The sequence below is a fragment of the Zeus faber genome, assembly GCF_960531495.2.
Source record: "Zeus faber genome assembly, chromosome: 9".
Lineage (NCBI taxonomy): Eukaryota > Metazoa > Chordata > Actinopteri > Zeiformes > Zeidae > Zeus > Zeus faber.
This window is the reverse complement of record NC_137197.1, coordinates 12482781-12502536: the sequence shown is the minus strand read 5'-3', so window position 1 is coordinate 12502536 and position 19756 is coordinate 12482781. Positions and strand designations below refer to the sequence as shown.

Genomic DNA, 19756 nt, shown 5'->3' with positions numbered 1-19756 from the left:
TCAAGTACGTCCAAAAGTGGCTGCGGAGTTTCAGCTGTTGTAGCCAACAGTGGAACCCTCCATGTTCTCTCCTGCTTCCCAGAACTGGATGGACTCAAATTTTCTATTGTTATTATTGCACAAAAGCAGGCAAGCAATTTTCTTTTTTGGAACCTATTTTATTTATTCTCAAAATTGTGTCCCAGTCGGTGTGAATCTAGTGGTTGCAGAGCTGCCAACCTCGGGCAAATATTTTGAGTGCCACAATAGTGTAACAGGGAGTCTCCGTGGCTCAGACCGGCTGATTCTGTCCGATACAGATTTTCATTCAATCGTATGTTCATAATAAAACATTGACTATTTAATAACTTTCACATCGTCATCCGATCATTTTGAGCTTATATCCGTCATCAGAGAAATCTAATATTCTTATAATTTGGTCTCATTGGGTATATCTGCTGCACGTCAATGACAAATACATCATGTGATCTGATCACGCTCACGTGATGGGACAGCTGCACATAGGGACTACTGCTGCAATTTTCAGTTACAACAATAGTGAGATTGCTGATTTGGACAATGTGTGTTCATTATTGTGATTTTTTTACTATGGAACATTAATACAACATAAAACTGTCACCGAGGTTTCAATAAAATAAATTACAACACGGAACAGTCGTTGAGTTCCAATAAAATGGGGCTGTCACCAAGTTTTACGATAATGCAACCTGAAACTGGACACAACATACTGTATACCTAACATGGAAATGTCAATTTCAAGCTTCAAATTAAAGTCTCTTTCACTTTTAAGTGCAAATATACCTTTAAATTTTATTTATTGGGTACTTGCATTCCAAAATAAATTGCAGTCATTGCAAAAGAAAAAGTAATAATAATAAATGACTCTTCTCACCAACCAACTGAATCAAATGGAACGACTTGTTTTGATGAGTGCCTCGTCCAGAACGGAGTCTCAAAAAAGTCAAAACTTTACATCACGATCGGAGCTTCTGTTCAAGGAACAACCGGAGCAGACGCTCTGCTGCTGCGACAGAGATAGAAACGCAGTCTGCACAATTTAGAATATTGTCAGGTGATAAAATATTTATCCGATGTTCATTTACCTTGAAGTACTTACAAACAGCCGACATTTTCTTTCTTTCGCTCTCTTTTTTGAGCATCAACTACGCAACATTACGTTATATATGTGCGTAGTTTCAGCTGGCATTTTGTACCTGCGCATTTTGACCAAGAATTGCGTGCTCGGTGCACAGAATGCGTGCAGGTTGGCAGGTCTGTGGTCGCGTAAAATATGCCTCTGAATTATTTGCAATTTTCTGTCGTTACTTGGTGTGCCGAGCATTTAAGACAAGGCAAACGCACCACAGGACCATATCATTGACCATTAACTGCTTTCACATTCAACTTTGTTGATGTTATAGTGGAGCTTTACATGAGCTGAGACATCCCGAGATGAGCACTTGTTTTAACCCCAGTTAACCCCTGGCAGCCTGCTCCAGCTCGCACATCCACGGGACTCAATAGCACCTGTCACTCAGAGCACCAGCTAACACAGACCCCCAGCTAACACAGACCCCCAGCTAACACAGACCCCCTGAGGGCTGTCACACTCCGTGTGTGTGTGTGTGTTTGTGTGTGTGCGTGTGTGTGTGTATGTGTGTGCGCACGCATGCATGAGAGAGTGAGTAAATCGGATCAGCATACAGATGTGGGCTGTTTGATGATGAATTTGCTGTGTCATAAAGATTTACAAAATGACACTAAACACCCACAATGGTTTACAATCCGTAGCAAAGACCTTTCATGTTTACAACTCAGTAACTTGTAGTTTTGTTGGTGAATTTCATTTAATTTATCTGGAATCGAGGCAATCTCTGTTGGTATCATACCTTGTCCTCCCACTGCTGCAGTATTGTGTTAAGCTCTCCCTCCTTGGCATAGGACCGTGCAGTGTGTCCCAAACCATTGGTCTGCAGGGGGCTAGCACCTGCATAGATCAACACACACATTCAACATTTATTTACAATCACCTGAAAAGTGGGGAAAAAATTTACAGAATACCAAAATTGGCCATTGTTTTTTCGAGGGTTCGCCATCTTCCCATCCATGCGATGGGTGTTAGAATACACCCATGGAACCCCAGCGGGAGGGGTCACAAAATTGATGGAAGAAGTCATGTGAGGGGTGGGAGATCACAGTTCAGGGGTCACCAGGCTAACTGCAGGCATACAGGGGGGCTACAGAATGACCCTGTAGGGGTCCTCATATCTGCAACGCGTGCCAATAATACACCCATTGACCCCCACATCCGCATGCACACATATTACTTCTCGACCTTCTATACACACCTCTGGGTGGGGGGCACATTAACACACAAGCACACACACACTTCCACTTGGTGGGAGGGGGTCAAAAACGTCGATGGGAGAGCGTCAAAGCAGTGACTTCTCAAGACGTTTGGTATATTTGACCCTCTTTGAGAGGCTTCCGATCATAAAGGAAGCCCAAATGGCAGGGCGCATAGCGGGCAATTGCAGGACAGGAAGCATGTACGGTTGTCAGCCGTGGTGCTTAGCGATGCCTTCTGCCCTGACCCGAGCAAGGACTCTGAACTCAGACGTTCCTCCAAACACAACACACACACACACACACACACACACACACACACACACACACACACACACACACACACACACACACACACACACACATTCATAGTAAAAGAGTAAAGCACGAGTCAAATTTTAAATATAAGTAGTTTGAGTGTTTAACATAAAAACATACTTATGTTTGCAGAAAAGAGATATACATGAGTGTTAATATGTCCATATGTAAGTGTAAACTTAAAATATGAACAAATCTGTTGAATATTTCGTAGATAAGTGTTGTTTTGCCAAGATCTTTTTCTCAATGTCTGTTTAAAGTATAGTACAGTATATGACTGCCTTGCCTTTATGAAGCCATTTTTTATGTCAAAACTGTTGAAATGGCCTCACCATGGAGATGAAGCAATGATCATTTTGCATGGTAATATTTTATGGATATATTTGTGCTCTGTTGGCTAAAAAATTTGGGGTTTGAGTGAGATCACATAACCGTATTATCCACTATATAAACATTAAAAACAAATTGTTCTAAACAATGAGCCAAACCTTAAACAATATCAACATTCATTTAGACAGGAGGAAGTTTCTCCTGACCTAGGTTATTCTCAGCTGTTCTTGCTGAGAAAAAAAAAAATTATAATCGAAATCAGATATCTGGACTCTCTTGGCTGCACATGAGAACATTGTTTGGACTTATGTGGTACCGTAGATTCGGGTTTAGGATAGTTTAGGGATCACCTTTTCTGCATGAACTACATTGTTTTGCTTGTGAAAATCAATAAAAGGTGGAGTGGTGACCACAGAGAGTAATAATCACTCTGGTGATTATTGATATAACACAAACATCTGTGTGCTTTTCACAAAGTTATTGATCCAAACCACACACACACACACACACACACACACACACACACACACACACACACACACACACACACATATACCCTCTGAACATGAAGGGCCAAAAAGTAATAAACCACCGTCCACATGCACACACACTGTGGACATAATAAATAGCATCATTTGGGGCTTTAATATCAGGCCAACCCTCTGGGCCACAGCACTTTATAATGGGATCAACACTAACGACACCTAGTCACACACACACACACACACACACACACACACACACACACACACACACACACACACACACACACACACACACACACACACACACACACACACACACACACACCATTAGTAGTGCTTTAGTTATGCCTATTAGGAGGACTCCTCCTCCTCCTCCTCCCTTTCTCTGCAGCTGGTGGGAGAGAGCCCCTGCTGCTCTTTGTGTCTGTGGGTGTGTGCATGTGTTTGGGCCTGTATTTGTGGTGTATGTATGTATGTGTGTGTGTCCTCCAGCCTCCTAACACCCACCCACATGTGTGTGTAGGCCCGGCCCAATGTGGAGCCCGGGGAGGGGGGGGGGGGGAGGAAAGACGCTGGGGCCAAGAGGGAGCCTGAGGCTAGACCTGGTCACCGTGATGGATAGAGAGTCCGAGCCCAGGGCAAGCCGAGGCCAAAAGAGCAAACCCACAGCCGCCCCTGTGACACACACACATACCCACACAGGGGAAATAACCAGGTGTAGGATGCGCACACACACACACACACACTTCTAGGTGACAATGTGCTGGTTCACAAGGAGGAGTGCAGACCAAAGTAGACGCACACCTATACAACTACTATGCGCACACACACACCTATACAACTACTATGCGCACACACACACACACACACACACACACACACACACACACACACACACACACACACTTATTATGTCTGAGATAGTAGGACAGAGTGGAAGGAGCGATGGATAGGAATCGCAGAGGAGGGAGAGAAATGATGCAAGACATGAGGAAACACAAACTATTCTTTGCCTTCAGTCAGTTATGTCTGAAATAAGGAACTAAGCCGCCCCACCACCCCTTAGTCACAAACATAGCAAACACAAGGGTTTCTGTTGGTGCGTGTGTGTTTGTGTGTGAGAGTGCATGATGTGACAGTTGTGTTGTTATTGGCCCTGATGCTGGCGCCTGCACAGGGACGGTCTGGCATCCGGAGAGGCAGAAAGTCACATCTTTAATATAATCGGCCTAAAACAAATGTCTCTCCCTTTGCGAAATTCCTTACCATTTTAATTCAAAAATGCGTCTGCGGGACATTTGATTGGGTTAGCCGAGGGAGATTTGTTTAGGTATGCAAAGCACCAGGGGAGACGGAGGGAGGGGAGATGGGACAGGCGGACAGAAAGGTAGGTGTGCCATCCATCATAACCTACAACAAGGCATTACAACCGGGGTTATTTAATGTGCGTGAGATGATCTAAGAAACACTCAGAAGGGAGACGACGCTAGAGTGGATTATTTCTTCTCCACTGTGGGTAGTCCTGCATCCACACTCATAACATTTAAATTCATATCGGGATTATGTAAACTAAAAGGAGGTGGATACATTGACATGGAGTACCCATGGAATGGAAAAGCTTTCTAATGACAAAGTGTTCTTTAATATTAAAAGCTATTAAAAACACACACACACGCACACGCACGCACACACACCCTGGGATTTTACCCCAAGGGCGTGTTTTGTGCAGTGGTCACAGTTCAACGAGGATGGCTTGTTTAAGAGCCCCTCGCTCAGAAACAGAAGGGGGAGATCACGCCTCCAGGGCCTGAGTGTGTGTGTCTGTGTGTAATGATGACGCTGAGTCAACGACAGGTGCGAGTGTAGTGGGGGCATACGGAGACGGGGGCTGAACAAGTGATCAATTTCAGATGAGATGGGTAGATTATGAGGGGGTCGAGGAATTAAAGTAAAGGGGCTTTTTAAGGTGACGCATCATCAAATAATTATTGCTGCACTTTATTACTGAAACTGGACTCTGCTTATAGGTAGATATTAATGCTTGGATGGATGTACTGTATGATTATATTGATTTTAACAGCATGCGACAGACATCAATGTTTCCCGTGGCCACAATTCATATTTGCCTTGATGAATTAAGGGTTTTACTAATGATCTAAAAAGCTAATTAAAAAAGATAAATTGACATACTAGACAAAAAGGGAAAATATGAATTAAAATCAAAATATAGTTTCAGGGCCTTATCGTCAGTAATAAGTAGAAAAGCAGAGTATTTAGATTGAAATATACTTTGATTTAATCTTACCGGCCTCCAGCAGCATGTGGACGGTGTGGGGGTCATCGGCAAGGGTGGCGTAGTGGAGCGCTGTGCAACCACGGAAACCAGCCCTGCTGCTGAGGCGGCTGCTGAACTCATCCTCTCTGGACACTAGGACTAAAAGAGAGGGCGAGAAGACGGGAGATTTAGGGAAAAGGGAAAGAAGGAGAAGAGAAAGAGGACAGACAATATAAAACTGAGACAGTGGAGAGAGGGCGAAAGGGAGACAGATACGGGAAGAAAAGCATAAAGAAAGAAGCAAGGCCAAAGTCAAGGGGTAGAATATAAAAATTTAATTAAAAAAATATATATATATTTTTGTGTTTTATTCCTATTCAAGTAATATGAGGTCAGGAAAAACAAAGCAATTGAAGACACAAACATAGATGTAGGTTAAGCACGCATCCTTAAAAAAAACCTCACTGCACTATTTCTGCAGTTGGTTCAACTTGTGAACCTTCTAAGAACTGGTTGCTTTTCCACGGGAAAAACGGGTTCCAGAACCACATCATTACGTCACTGTAGACGTCGGCATACGTCTCCACCTTTTCATCAGGAGACGTATGGAGGTCGTAGAGATATATATATATAAATAATTGAAAACTATTTAAAACAGAAGAAAGGCAGAAGCTACGAGCAGGGTTGACGTCCTGTTTAAACCGGTAAACATCTGGTGATTTAAGTTTCATCCAAATCGACCAAATTTGACCGATATCACAGATACGATCCGATGCATTTATCACCAAAAAATATGTCCAACCCGGCTAAAAGTATCTGGAACACAATAATGACATAAGCTATGAACACGGTTGAGGTGCCGTTTAAACCGGTATGTCACAAGCATCTCGTGGTTTAAGTTTCATTAATCTTCATATGGAGCAGAAATTCGTGAGAAACTGATCAAATTTTACCCCAAGTATTCAGCTGTTTGTGATTGACTGACACGCCACTATTTGTAAAGAAAATGAACAAGCTGAGATTGACAGTAAGACGCTTTATGACATCATCATACTATTTACTATAAATGTCCAGAATGTGGTGTACAGGTGTAGACTGTCACTCTGTAGTGGTTCGACATTATAAACTATGCGTTTACGTATATATTTATGTGCCTTGTTACCTGGTATATATCTCTAGATCTGTTTGATTTATATTTTACCTCCGTCGTCCCCATTACTTTGCCAGATTCATAAAAAATACGAAAAAAAAAGTAGTGCACAAAAACTTGTGACCATGTCGAGTCGGATCTACTCAATTGTACAACTGAGGCGTTCAAGATAGAGCAAAGAGCAAACAGTGAATAGAAGCCGTGATATGGTAATTACTCCCGGAAATACCATAACATTTTTCTTATTTCATGGAAAGGTAACCTATTGAAAATGTAATCCAAGGAAAAAGGTCACCACTAAAACTACGTAAGTTCAACTACCTTCGTAAACCTCCGTAAATACGTCACTTCAAACATGTGACATGAACAGCCAATCGTACAGAGCAGAGAAACAACCATGTGACACAAACAGCCAATCGTACAGCAGGAGCGCTGGCGCTTCCTCCGCTCGGCAGCACGCAGCAGGGATGAGGCCCCCCTGACGTGGCGGGGCTTCCTCAAACGGCAATTTGAACTGGAACTCGCACTCCTCCCGACTTGAGCCCGGCATGGCCCCCATCCCCGCAAAAGGAGAGTGTTTAAAGAAAGAATCCGCGGTAGGATAGAGTCCCTCGATCCGCTCAAAACGTCCCCACATATAATAACAGAGCGCATATTCGGGAACCTCGGAACCTGTAACATGTACTCAACATGACTAAACTGGACCCTGTGTATTGCTGACTGCAGCTATAGCGACTCAAATTTGGGCAGTCGGGCGCCCGGAGCTCAGGCAGCGCGGCTTGTGCGTTCTAATAATTCAAAGAAAAAGTGTGCTCCGACTCAATAAAATATGATATATTTTACAATATGTCCACTTGAGAGCTCCACGGACCAGATTTTACATCCATGAATTCCGTACTGCTGAAGCGGTAAAAAAAAAAAAAAAAAAAAAAAAAAAAAAAAGGCGGTCACAATGTTTTGCTCGGCGCTTGCCTGTCCCTGCCGCTTGCCTGTCCCCGCCCCCAGCCCCTGATGTAAGTGGTTGTTGGTTCTAATCCAGCTTCCAAGCGGTGCTGCTCTGGAACCAGTTTTCCGGTTCCAGAGCCGGTTCTTTTGCTGTCGAAACATAAAATGCCATGGTGGAAAAGGGGCCATATATACCTTATTAAGTACAAACTGCCTGAAAACACAAAGAAGGTGTTTAGCATTAAAAACGCAGGCGTTGATTTCTTCAAAAACTTCGACCCAAGCTGATGAATTAGGAGTCTGGTCAATTGTATATTTGTCTTAAGAAGATGCACTGGAATGATCAGCAACTGGTCGCCTCTATTGACCGTGTGCGATGAGCAACCACAAAGGAATAAGAAATGAGCTCTCTCCATCTGAGGCTCTGAGAGTCGTTTGTTCTCACACACCTGGAACTTCACAGCCACTTCATCCTTCTCTTTCCACCTCCCTCTCGGCCAGGAGCGCCTTCGTATTTGTGCTGTGCCCACACATTTGACGGTTGTTTTTTTTAACCCTCTTTCCTTTACATCATCATTTAGCAGATGCTTTTGTCAGAAGCGTCTGCTTTCCTCACCCGCAGCCTCCCACCCCTCTTCTTCTCATAACATCGTCCCATCCATTTCTCCATCTCTCGATCCTCTCCCCCTCCCTCGGCCCTCTCCCCCTCCACCTAACCTCCACCCTGCTCCGTTGCTTTGTCCACTGTCCATCCCTTGCTTCTCCTCCCCGTCTCAGCTACTCACTTTTCCTCACTTCTTCCTCTGCCTTCCTTCATCAGTCTTTCTTTCCCTCTATCCATCCTCCCCCCTCTCTTTCCCTGACAGTTCTTCTCTGCATTGTGTGTGTGTGTGTGTGTGTGTGTGTGTGTGTGTGTGTGTGTGTGTGTGTGTTGCTGGGCTGTCTGGGCGGGATAATCATAGCTAACCCAATAAAGCGTCGCACAGGCCCCCCTAGCCCATCCATCAGCGTGCGTCTGGGAAACGCTTCCCCACGCTGCGCCAGCCCCATGCGGACCCAAACCTGACAGCCATATAAATGTCTGCAATATACATAACCCATATAAATATGTCTGCAGAAACACAATGCAGGCTGGGGGGGGTTAAATAGTGTGTGTATACTGTGTGTGTTTGTGTGCACTTATGTGTCGACCATATGTGTACAGCTTGGCTAAGAAAAAAAACAAAAAAAATAAAATAAAACATACACCATGCATCAGAAAATAAAGAAAATACAGAAGAAATGAAACATGTACATATATGCTAATGTGTATGCAAATCATAATGCCTCATAACGTCTGCTTCCAAAGCTAGGATTCATATTCCTAATATTGCAGCAGAGGAATTGTGGGCACTAAAGCCCTGACAAAACCCCCCCCACCACTCACACACACACGCAAGCTTGTGGCGCACACACACACACACACACACACACACACACACACACACACACACACACACACACACACACACACACACACACACACACACACACACACACACACACACACACACACACACACACACACACACACACACACACACACACACAGGTTACCTTCCAGAGAGTGGATGCCTTTCTCCCGTGACGTGTCGTAAACATTGTTGAAGTGGTCGCCTGCATTGGGGTCCGCTCCAGCTTCCAAAAGAACCTTCACCACACTGGAAAACACACACACACACACACTTCAGCCAGATAATATCTCCACAATGTCAACACAGTGATATGCTTTAATTGTATAAACACACACAGACACACAGACACACAGACACACAGACACACAGACACACACACTTTGCTACAATGCAGCGGCAAACCCAACGGCTGTTACAAACCAAAAGTGTAACATAAAGGGTGTTGAAACTGCAACCAACCATGAACCTGGGGTGAGATGCTCCGTGGGGTTGTGAACTGCAATGCAGAAGCTGCTTTAAATCAATAAACTCCGAACATGTTATGAAAGCTAGTTCTTTTCCTTATTTCACCAACACACCAGTATGCGAGCTGGGGCAGATTTGAATTAAAGCTCCATAAAATATACGTGGACTCCTCAATCAGCCAACGGTGCGTCTTGTCATCCCGGTTACCATGGTTACACACCACCGATCAACCACCAACTCCCTCATCCCTCCTCTACCCACTTCTTCGTGCTTGTGTGTGTGTGTGTGTGTTTGGCTAATAACATGAACACATGTGTATGTTGGTGGGACAAGGGGTCGGCCTCGTTTCCGGCACTGTGGGTTTGGGTGTCTGTCTGCGGGGGTTTGCTTGTTTATTGTGTGCGTGTGTGTGTGTAGTCCTTCAGTGGAGCGCACCGCGCCACCCTATAGAGCAAACAGCGAGAGCCTCGGCAACACCAGCCACTGTGACCCAGCTGACATTCCAGGTACCGTCTCTCCGTCGACAGAACACACACACTCCCTTTACCACCCTGAACGTGAGTGGTGACTTTGACATTGAGACACTCATGCATGCACAGGAGCACACACACACACACACACACACACACACACACACACACACACACACACACACACACACACACACACACACACACACACACACACACACACACACCACATCTGTCCATTCTGGCTGGGAGGCGAGGGCTGTGGAGTGAACCCAGTGCCAGTGTGCTGTTCCCTGTCATTAAACCTCGGACTGTGCTAGATAACGTCTGACTGCAGAACCAGAATCCTATCCAGCCGAATTACTGTGGGGGCCAAAGATTATTAGAAATAGCTCCGGTGCAGCAACAGGAATTTTTATGGCGAGACAAACCGCACAACATTTATAGGCTTGATAACAGGGTCAGCAAACCATTTCAAAGTCAAACTTCAATGGTAGGAATATTGGACTAACATATTTCACAATGGGGAGAACTCTTCTGTTTTAGATAACACCATTAATAAGGGGAAAAAAAAAATTGTATTATAAGATACCCACATATAATAGATATGGCGTTCTGCTATATTATCTCCAAAATAGTAAAATAATATTGTTTCAAATTGGGGAAACATTCAATTTAGTTGTGTATGTACTGCATGTCTTTTATTATTTTTTAAGGTATGCTTCTTGCTGCTTCTGTGGAAGAATGAGGTCTGAGAACAGGCCCAGGTCTGTTGATGAGGGATGTGGATCTAAAGAAGCAGTGGGAGGGTGGGTGGATGGTGGTGTATAGGGCGGGTGGGGACGGTCACTCTTTTGTTACTGTATCACTACGGCTGGGGGTTGGTGGGGAGGGGGCGGTGACCCACAGCGGGTTCTTCTCTTGCCCTCGCAAGCACTTGTACAAACATGCGGTTCGTACATCGCCAAGAATGGACGGGGACACACACACACACACACACACACACACACACACACACACACACACACACACACACACACACACACACACACACACACACACACACACACACACACACACACACACACACACACACACACACACACAGAGCTTGGTCACACGAGGCTGGGCAGGAGGGTGAGAAGAGGCAAGTTAATAGCGTTGGAAAGGTAAACACAAAGCGCTAAAGAACATAGCAAGGACGCATACCAGAGAAGGAGGAAATGAGGATGAAGAGAGGGTTGGGTGGATGAAAAGATGAAAGCAAACGGGATTTAATTATGAAGGAGGGTCCAAGGACTGATGAGCTGTTATGAGCAGTTTATAGTTTTCCTAATCAACTGATGATCGAGTGGTTAACTTGGTTTGGAACGTATAGATGGAAGGCTGCAGCTCTAATTTGGGGCTGAAGGGTAATACAGTTAGCCCACGCCACGGAGGACTATGCTAAACCTTCACTGCTGCAACGCGAGAGCCGGAATGAAATGTTTCAAATGTGGAAGTAAGGAACGGAGGAGATGGTCTTTGTGGTTTAAACGGGCAAGCGTGCGATTCCCTTCGTCGCCATTGTGTCGCGGTCGCTCTCAAAGAGGAATGACTCTTTCCAAAAGCAGAAGTGTGCCAAGCGCTTCTGAGGTAGGAAACGAAAGTACGACTGAATAACATGGCGTTGGAAACAAACACATCTTTGGGACGTCGCTGCAGTGCACCTCAACAATCAGAGCCTAAGGAACAAACCAAAGGAAACGGTCAATCCCGAAGGTTGCTTTTAGCTTGCCGTTCCCAACATGTTCGCAAATGAGGAAGGAGAGGGTGTTTCTGAGGGGCATTTCAGCAGCCTCAACCTCTCACTGACTGACTGTCTTCGAACCTCCGGCTGAAGTACCAGATGTGACCCGCGGCCGGACACCACAGGTGCAGGTAGGTTTTCCCCTCTGCAGGCGCGGGCCGACGTGCCGGCCCGCGCCTGCCGGTGTGAGATCGCGGTGTTAGATTCCCGCCGCTGCCCCGGAGGGAGACGGGAAGCAGACACTTCCTGGACGGACATCTGAGCTGAGCTGACCAACCATGTCCGCACCACCTGGTCCAGACGCTAGCCCCCACTTGACCTCCACCTCACCTGGGGTCCTCCGGCCAGGTCATTCATCCACCTACTCATTCATTCGCTACTTAATACACTAAAACTCTCTCTGACACAAAACCACCGACATGTATTCTACAGGAATGGGTTTACAGGGTGGGGTTAGTGATGTCATTGATAAAAACATGTTGTTCAAATTCTCACATCTAATCCAAAGGGTGAATTTAGTACACTCAATGCTGGTATATACATAAAACTGATGTTTTAACTGTATAACATATAGGTATGGCATATAGGTATATATAGGTACACTTAAGTATAGCATTTATGTTTAAATGTTCCAACTTTCAGTGGAGAGTGAAAGATAACGGGGAATGGGATCACACATTGTGATAAACACTAAGGACCCGACAGGACAGCAGCATTGAAACAATGCACGGAGCCCCATTGACCCACACACACTGTAACCATATCACCTTGGCAACAGGCCGGTATTCATCACCAATAATTCAGCCATTCATCCCGGCTAATCTGGGAGCACAATGTCGTAATCCCACTCCACGACTCTCTTCCATCTTCCCAGAGAAACTCTCCTGTCCCTCTCTCATCCCCAGTGAGTCACTCATCCTCTCATCCTGCTGCCTCCTCCCTTCTTTCTCCTCTTTCTCACCGCTAGGCTGACCGGTCGGAACGGTCAACAGGCGTTGCGCTCAACTGAGCTCCCTTTGTGCGCTCTCTGTGCACGTGAATGGCGGGAGGGAGAGAAAGAGAGATGGAGAAGGGTATTGTGCGTTAAAGAGTCCAAACAGGGGGCCGGGGCCTGCACCGCCCTTATTTAGCTCCACATCAAAGCTACGCAAACACAACCCGGCACCCCCGTGCCCCACCCTTCATCCCGATACACACCCCTCTACTCCAACCCTAATTCTATCACACACTTACGCAGCCACACCACTGGGGCCTTCTCTTGTATAATACACAAACTATATATATATAATGAGAGCAGCACAAGATCATAAAGCTATATTATTGTCGTTTGGTGATACTGTAGAGGTTGAGGAAATTAAGAAATTGTCATATGGAGATACACAACTATGTAGTCTGAATGAATGGATGGCTGGACAGGATTTAACATTTCTCACCAGGTCTGAAATATTAGAAGAGATTTGGGAGAAACGACCGTTTTAGTGTGATATTGCACAATAAAATACCATAAAGAACCGCGGTTTGATTCTTTAACATGGGTTAGGATTTGTCATTTATAAGCAGACTTCATTGTGCATGTCGACGTGTACGTTCTGTGAATTTCCCGTTTATTAACACCACCTGCTTAACATTGTGTATTTCCCCACGTGCCGTCAAAACAGCTCTGACCCGTTGGGGCATGGACTCCACAAGATCTTTGAAAGTGTCCTGTGGTGTCTGCCACTAAGACGTTCGTAGCAGATCCTTTAAGTAATTTAAGTTGCGAGGTGGGGCCCCCATGGATCAGGCTTGTTGTTCCAGCACATCCCATAGGTACTCGATTGGATTGAGATCTGGGGAGTTCGGAGGCCAAGTCCACACCTTGAACTCTTTGTCATGTTCCTCAAACCATTCCTGAACATTTTCTTCCCAGTGTGGCAGGGTGCCTTTGCTGCTGAAAGATACAACTGCCGTCAGGGAATACCGTTGCCATGTAGGGGGGTACTCGGTCTGCAACAATGTCTTGGTAGGTAGTACGTGTCAAAGTAACATCCACATGAATGCCAGGAACCAAGGTTTACTAGTAGAACATTGCCCAGAGCATCACACTGCCTTCGCCGGCTTGACTTCTTCTCATAGTGCATCCTGGTGCCATCTCTTTCCCAGGTAAATGATGCACACACACCCGGCTATGCACACGATGTAGAAGAAAACTTGCTTCATCAGACAAGGAAACCTTCTGCGATGCACTGTGTTCTGACACCTTTCTATCATAGCCAGCATTCATTTTTCAGCAATTTATGCTCTAGTAGCTCTTTTGTGGGATCGGAGGTGACAGGCTAGCCTTCGCTCCCGATGTGCATCAATGAGCCTTGGTCGCCCATGACACTGTCGCTGGTTCACGGGTTCTCCTTCCTTGGACCACTTTTGGTAGGTACCAACCACTGCATACTAGGAACACCCCACAAGACCTGCCGTTTTGGAGATGCTCTGACACAGTTATCTAGCCATCACAATTTGGCCAGGGAGCAAAGTCGCACAGATTCTTGTCCATATTTCCTTCAACCCATGCCACACACACACACACACACACACACACACACACACACACACACACACACACACACACACACACACACACACACACACACACACACACACACACACACACACACACACACACACACACACACACACTTTTTGTTAAATAGCCACTCTCGATCGCATTTATCTCTCCTGGCCTGTGAAAATAAAAATATAGCACTAGACAGGGAGCAGCAGTCAATCAATGGTGAGAGCCAGGATGACAAAGTGGCTGCGGGGGGAGAGGGCGTTTTTGAGTAACGATCGCTGAGTTTTCACTTAGCGGCTGCAAATAAAGTTGTGTGTGACTGAGTAATAGTCAGTTGGCCCGAAAGATATTTGGTGTGTTTCGTAATGTATGCCGCGAGTCATACTCATGCTCACTTGAGTCCATGGATGTGTGTGTGTGTGTGTGTGCGTGCACGATGGGGCGCATGGGGGTGGATGGGAGTGTGTGTGTTTGTGTGTGTGTGTGTGTGTGTGTGTGTGTGTGTGTGTGTGTGTGTGTGTGTGTGAGAGAGAGAGAGAGTAATGTGTGTGTAACAGTGTTTCGTCTTCCTGGCTGCCGTGAGGGCTCACTGGGGGTTTGGAGGACGGGATGAGACAGCGAGGAGTGTCACTGCCTGGCTGAGTTATAGCACTCATAACACACACACCAACACAAACACACACACTTTCACATCCTAGCCCAATATTTGTAACAACAAAGTGCATAGCATGATCACGACACATGACAAATGGCACACACCAGCTTGTATCACACACTTGCACATGGAGTAAAATACATCAAACATCAACAAAAAGATAATGTGGGGAAAATGATGAAATTAAGAGAAATTAAATAACAATTCCTGAGTAAGAGGAAATAGAGCGGGGAAAGGAAACCTTTTACTCAGTGACATAAGATATAAGAGAGATATAAGAGATATAAATAAATGTGAAAGAACAGCCCATGTGTGTGACACAAGCATTGTAGTAGCATCAAATCACATTGTGGACAAAAAAAAAAAAAAAGTCACATTTACTACTTGAGATTACAAGGGCACTGCGAACACTTTTCACCCTGCTAAATTTCTCGCCTGGAAATTCAGTTGGCTAAAGACCCTGACACAAACAATTGTGTCCAAAAAGCTTGAATTTGAAGAAGAAACAGAAGGAGAAAAAAAAAAAAAAAAAAAAAAAAAAAAAGAAAATGTCCCGTCCCAGTAAATTGGATTTGGCCCTGCCTTAACCTCGGCCCCCTCTCTGTGTTGTGTGTGTTCTACGGGCCACAGGGGCTAATTTAATTTGCCGGATGGAGGGATGGAGCTACGAGTAAAGACCGTCTGTCAGCCTGAAAGACGCTCCTTTCACTTCAGCAGATTCTCTGTAGCGAGAACCAGAGGGCCTGGGTCCGCCAAGAAGCACAGATGTATGGAATCGTTTTGAAATACTATATCACTATTAAAAACACGATTACTGTGTAACAATAATAGAAGCAATAAAATTATTAGTCGTGTTAATGTGATCATAATAACATAAATATAGTACGGACTAATCAACTAATCCCTCACACACAGACACACACACACGGACACGCACCTGTGTTGTCGGTTCATGGCTGCCACCATGAGAGCGGTCCAGCCCAGACGGTGGCGGTGGTTGGGGTCCACGCCCCCACGCAGCAGCCTGATGGAAAACAGGAAATGGCAGTTGATTAAACTTGACCGAATTGTTATTGGGGATTTATTGAGGAAATGGGGTTTCAGAATGGAGTGGGGGGGTCGGTATCGCCAAAGATGGTGAACCAACTGCACCATGGTGTCATGGGTGCAAGCATCTCCTGATCCCCGGGCTTGTTGGTGAGAAGGCTGAAAAGGTTTTTTTTCTGCGTCCATTGGAACAAATCATGAAGGATAATTTGTCAGTGTTCCTGATATGATAAGTCGATGATGATAATATGTATTTGTCGCCATAGTATAGACAAATATGGAAATTCGGACTGATTCATACCCAACAATAAAAACATTCTCAGATTGGAGACCCGGAGACAAAATCTTATCAAATTGAGGTTTCCTTGATTTGAAAAAGGTGGAGAATCAGTGTTATACAGACAGGATGGGTGGATAGATGGAGAGACAGAGGAGTGTGGTCCGGTTAGCCACAGTCTCACTGCCCAGCAGGTGTTTTACAGATGCCGTCCTGCGTGACTTTGAACAAGTTACACAATTACAGTCACAGTTCAAATTTGGAAAAAAAACAACAACCCAACAAAACAAACATTTTGTAATTAGATGGCTGTCGTTGACACACTACAAGAGTTTAGGCCATTTTTCTTGGTGAAGGTACATGTCTTTTCGATGAGTTGTCCATCTGATCATAGAAGGAACTCCTCGTCTAGAAGGGAAAAACAACCACGAATGCCGTCCTCTCCAGGGTGTGACAGGTGTGTGTTAAGTTCTGCGCCCGAGGGAACAACATCAGGCACTCGAGTAGCACAGCGGCCTGTGTGTGTGTATGTGTGTGTGTAAGCGATCCATCCGTCTGTCTGCTCTTGGACAGAGCAGGCGCACAGTGGGACTGTTTACGGTCAACACGGGGGCCTCTGTCTGGTCTGCTCTCAGCTCTGCCGTCGCTTTTCACTCCTCTGCCCTTTTCAGGGCTTCGGGTTAAAGAGACGCGTCGTCAGGGGAAGACGTCTTCAAACTGGTAGCTACAGCTGCGTCGTTCTTTTTTCTCCAAGCCGTCTTCACTGCTTTGACAACCCCCTAAAAGTTTGACTTTTTTTAAAGAATTAATATTACGAGGAACCACTCCGGTTACTTTCATTCCAATGTATTGTGACTGATTATTTAAGATTATTCAAGCAGGGCACAGACCTAGAGAGAAAGAAAAAGCCCCCCCGGTTCAATGTATTGCCACTGGCGTGATTTACTCCTTTGCGTCACTTGTAGTAAAAGCGTCTTGTTTAAAGTCCTTGTGAAAAAAAAAGCCCCATCTTCTCCAGTGTCTTTGGACAGACACTCCCTGTCACTACATCACCTCGAACAACTGAACCAAAACACTTAACACATCTGTGGCTGGATAACTGCACCATCTGCCACGCTAGCACTGGTAACCAAAACCTGTACCCCAGGACGCACACGGGCAAACCCAAACACACACGCAAAAAAAAACGTACATACATTTACAGACGACACACAGACATAGTCAATCACCGACAAGAACATATCGGCAAGCAAGTGTAGTACAAACAAACAAAACATTGTCCCCGCAATTCATGTGAAATTTGAGCCAGAGGGGATGAGTGTGTGACTCTTTTCGGTAGATATGTTATTTAAAGTATTTCAGTGGAGTGGATCTAAGTGCCAGCAATTACACAGTACACAAAGGTTTCCTGCATAATCCGCCTATGCTAAATATGTTTTATTTTAAATATGATACACCCTACTCTCCACGTCCACGATGATGCAACAACCGTGTTAAAGCCTGGCATTATAAATCAGGCATATTTACGAAGCTCAATAGAAAAAAAAAAAAGCGTAAATTGCGCGCCATTTTCCCAAATTCTGCATTGAACAACAGCATTTAGCAAGGTTTCTCAAGGCCGACGAGGTGTACTGCGCATGTACATCCACAGGCAAAAACTAAGTCGTCCTTTGCGCCGGCGGTTCTGGGTGACTGGTTCTGAGGGTGCTAGGAAACCACAGGGGAGTGTGTTTGAGTTTAAGATCAACCCCTGAGTGTGTGTGTGTGTGCGTGTGTGTGTGTGTGTGTGTGTTACTAAGGCTAAATAAAAAGGTAAACCGCATGGAGAAAAAGGCCTGGGACAACAGAGAGGGGGAGAGAGAGAGAGAGAGAGAGAGAGAGAGAGGGAGAGATAGAGAGGGGGAGAGAGAGAGGGGTGGGGAACTCGGCATGGCAGAGTGGGACCTCCCTGCTCCAATACTCATTCCTTTCCATTTTTTTTTTTAATCAACACACACATACACACTGACAAAAGGTAAACCAATTCTCTACCTCCCTCTAGAGGTTGTTAGTGGCACTGCTAGTTTTATGTATTCAGGCACCATCACCACCATCAGGTGACCTGCTGCAGACTATTTTCTCCTCCACCCTCCTCTTCATGCGCCCCCGCCCCCCCCCCCCACAGGATGTTGGTTATGTTCGTAAAAACCATTAAGACCAGTGAAGTCAGAGGTAGTGATTCTACGCCTCCTGATCATACTTGGTTGCTCTTGGCCTGGTTGCCTTGATGGACAAGATGATAGATGGATGGAGTGGTTTCTGGAGATCTGAAAATACTTTCATCACTGCGTTTGGAAACACTGGACTAGGGTGTGTGTGTGTGTGTGTGTGTGTGTGTGTGTGTACACGTGTTGTACCTGGCCACATCTTCCGGGTTATTGGTCCTTGCTGCCTCTAAAAGTGCATCACCTTCGGGTGCAGAAAACAGAGATGGCATTAATATTGTGAAGCAAGAATAACAAACATACTTTATCGCGCGCACACACACACACACACACACACACACACACACACACACACACACACCATTTACCTTTGTTATCAGAGTCTTTCTTCAGGCAAAAGGCTACAGCCGCAGCCGACAACACACCGGCAGAGGCCACGCCGTACAGGTTCGGTCCACTTTGGCCCTGCTCCTGGTTCCTTTGGCTGCTCTCCTCCCAGTAGTGGTTGTTACTGCGCCCCCTGCTGGCCAGTGCGGCCCAGGAATTGCGACGGTTCTCAAGATGGGAGAGCCACCTAGGGGCAAGATGGTGGTACTGCACCGAGGGGCTCACAGCGGCTCTTTTAGCCTCTTCTGTCAGGATGCCCTTCCTGGAGACCCGCGAGGTACTGACGACGGGGTTGCGGTTCGCCTCGGTTGTCGTTGTTGCCGTTGCGGTCACTCGGCCCTGGCCCGCCGCGTCCCCGGTACCGGTCTGGAGGACACGGCTGCAGGGCGACAGGCTGCGCGACCTTCGCACGAACAGCCTGGTCGGAAGCGACGATAACATGGCGGAAGCCCTCGCCGGCAACGAGGCGTGATGGAATGAAAACCAGGCTTGACCGCCCGTGAACAAATACCTGCGGGGCGGCTACGCGGCCCTAATCCCCAGGACAAAGCTTTTAGCCAGGTTGCACTTAAATGAAGACCATCAGCGGAACAACAACAACCGCGGCGGCG

At 45.8% G+C, this 19756-nt stretch overlaps 1 protein-coding gene across 1 annotated transcript in view; it reads right to left on the bottom strand.

Annotated features, from left to right (window-relative positions):
• Positions 1 to 19755, bottom strand: part of clpb (ClpB family mitochondrial disaggregase) — a 33104-nt gene extending 13349 nt beyond the window's left edge. The window contains exons 1-6 of the mRNA XM_080007455.1: positions 19127 to 19755; positions 18951 to 19002; positions 16168 to 16254; positions 9446 to 9549; positions 5785 to 5913; positions 1890 to 1987 (exon numbers count right to left, since the gene is read on the bottom strand). Coding sequence (XP_079863581.1) covers positions 1890 to 1987; positions 5785 to 5913; positions 9446 to 9549; positions 16168 to 16254; positions 18951 to 19002; positions 19127 to 19586 — 930 coding nt within the window. The 5' untranslated portion in view covers positions 19587 to 19755. The remainder of the gene's footprint in view (positions 1 to 1889; positions 1988 to 5784; positions 5914 to 9445; positions 9550 to 16167; positions 16255 to 18950; positions 19003 to 19126) is intronic.
• Between the last annotated feature and the right edge of the window lies 1 nt (position 19756).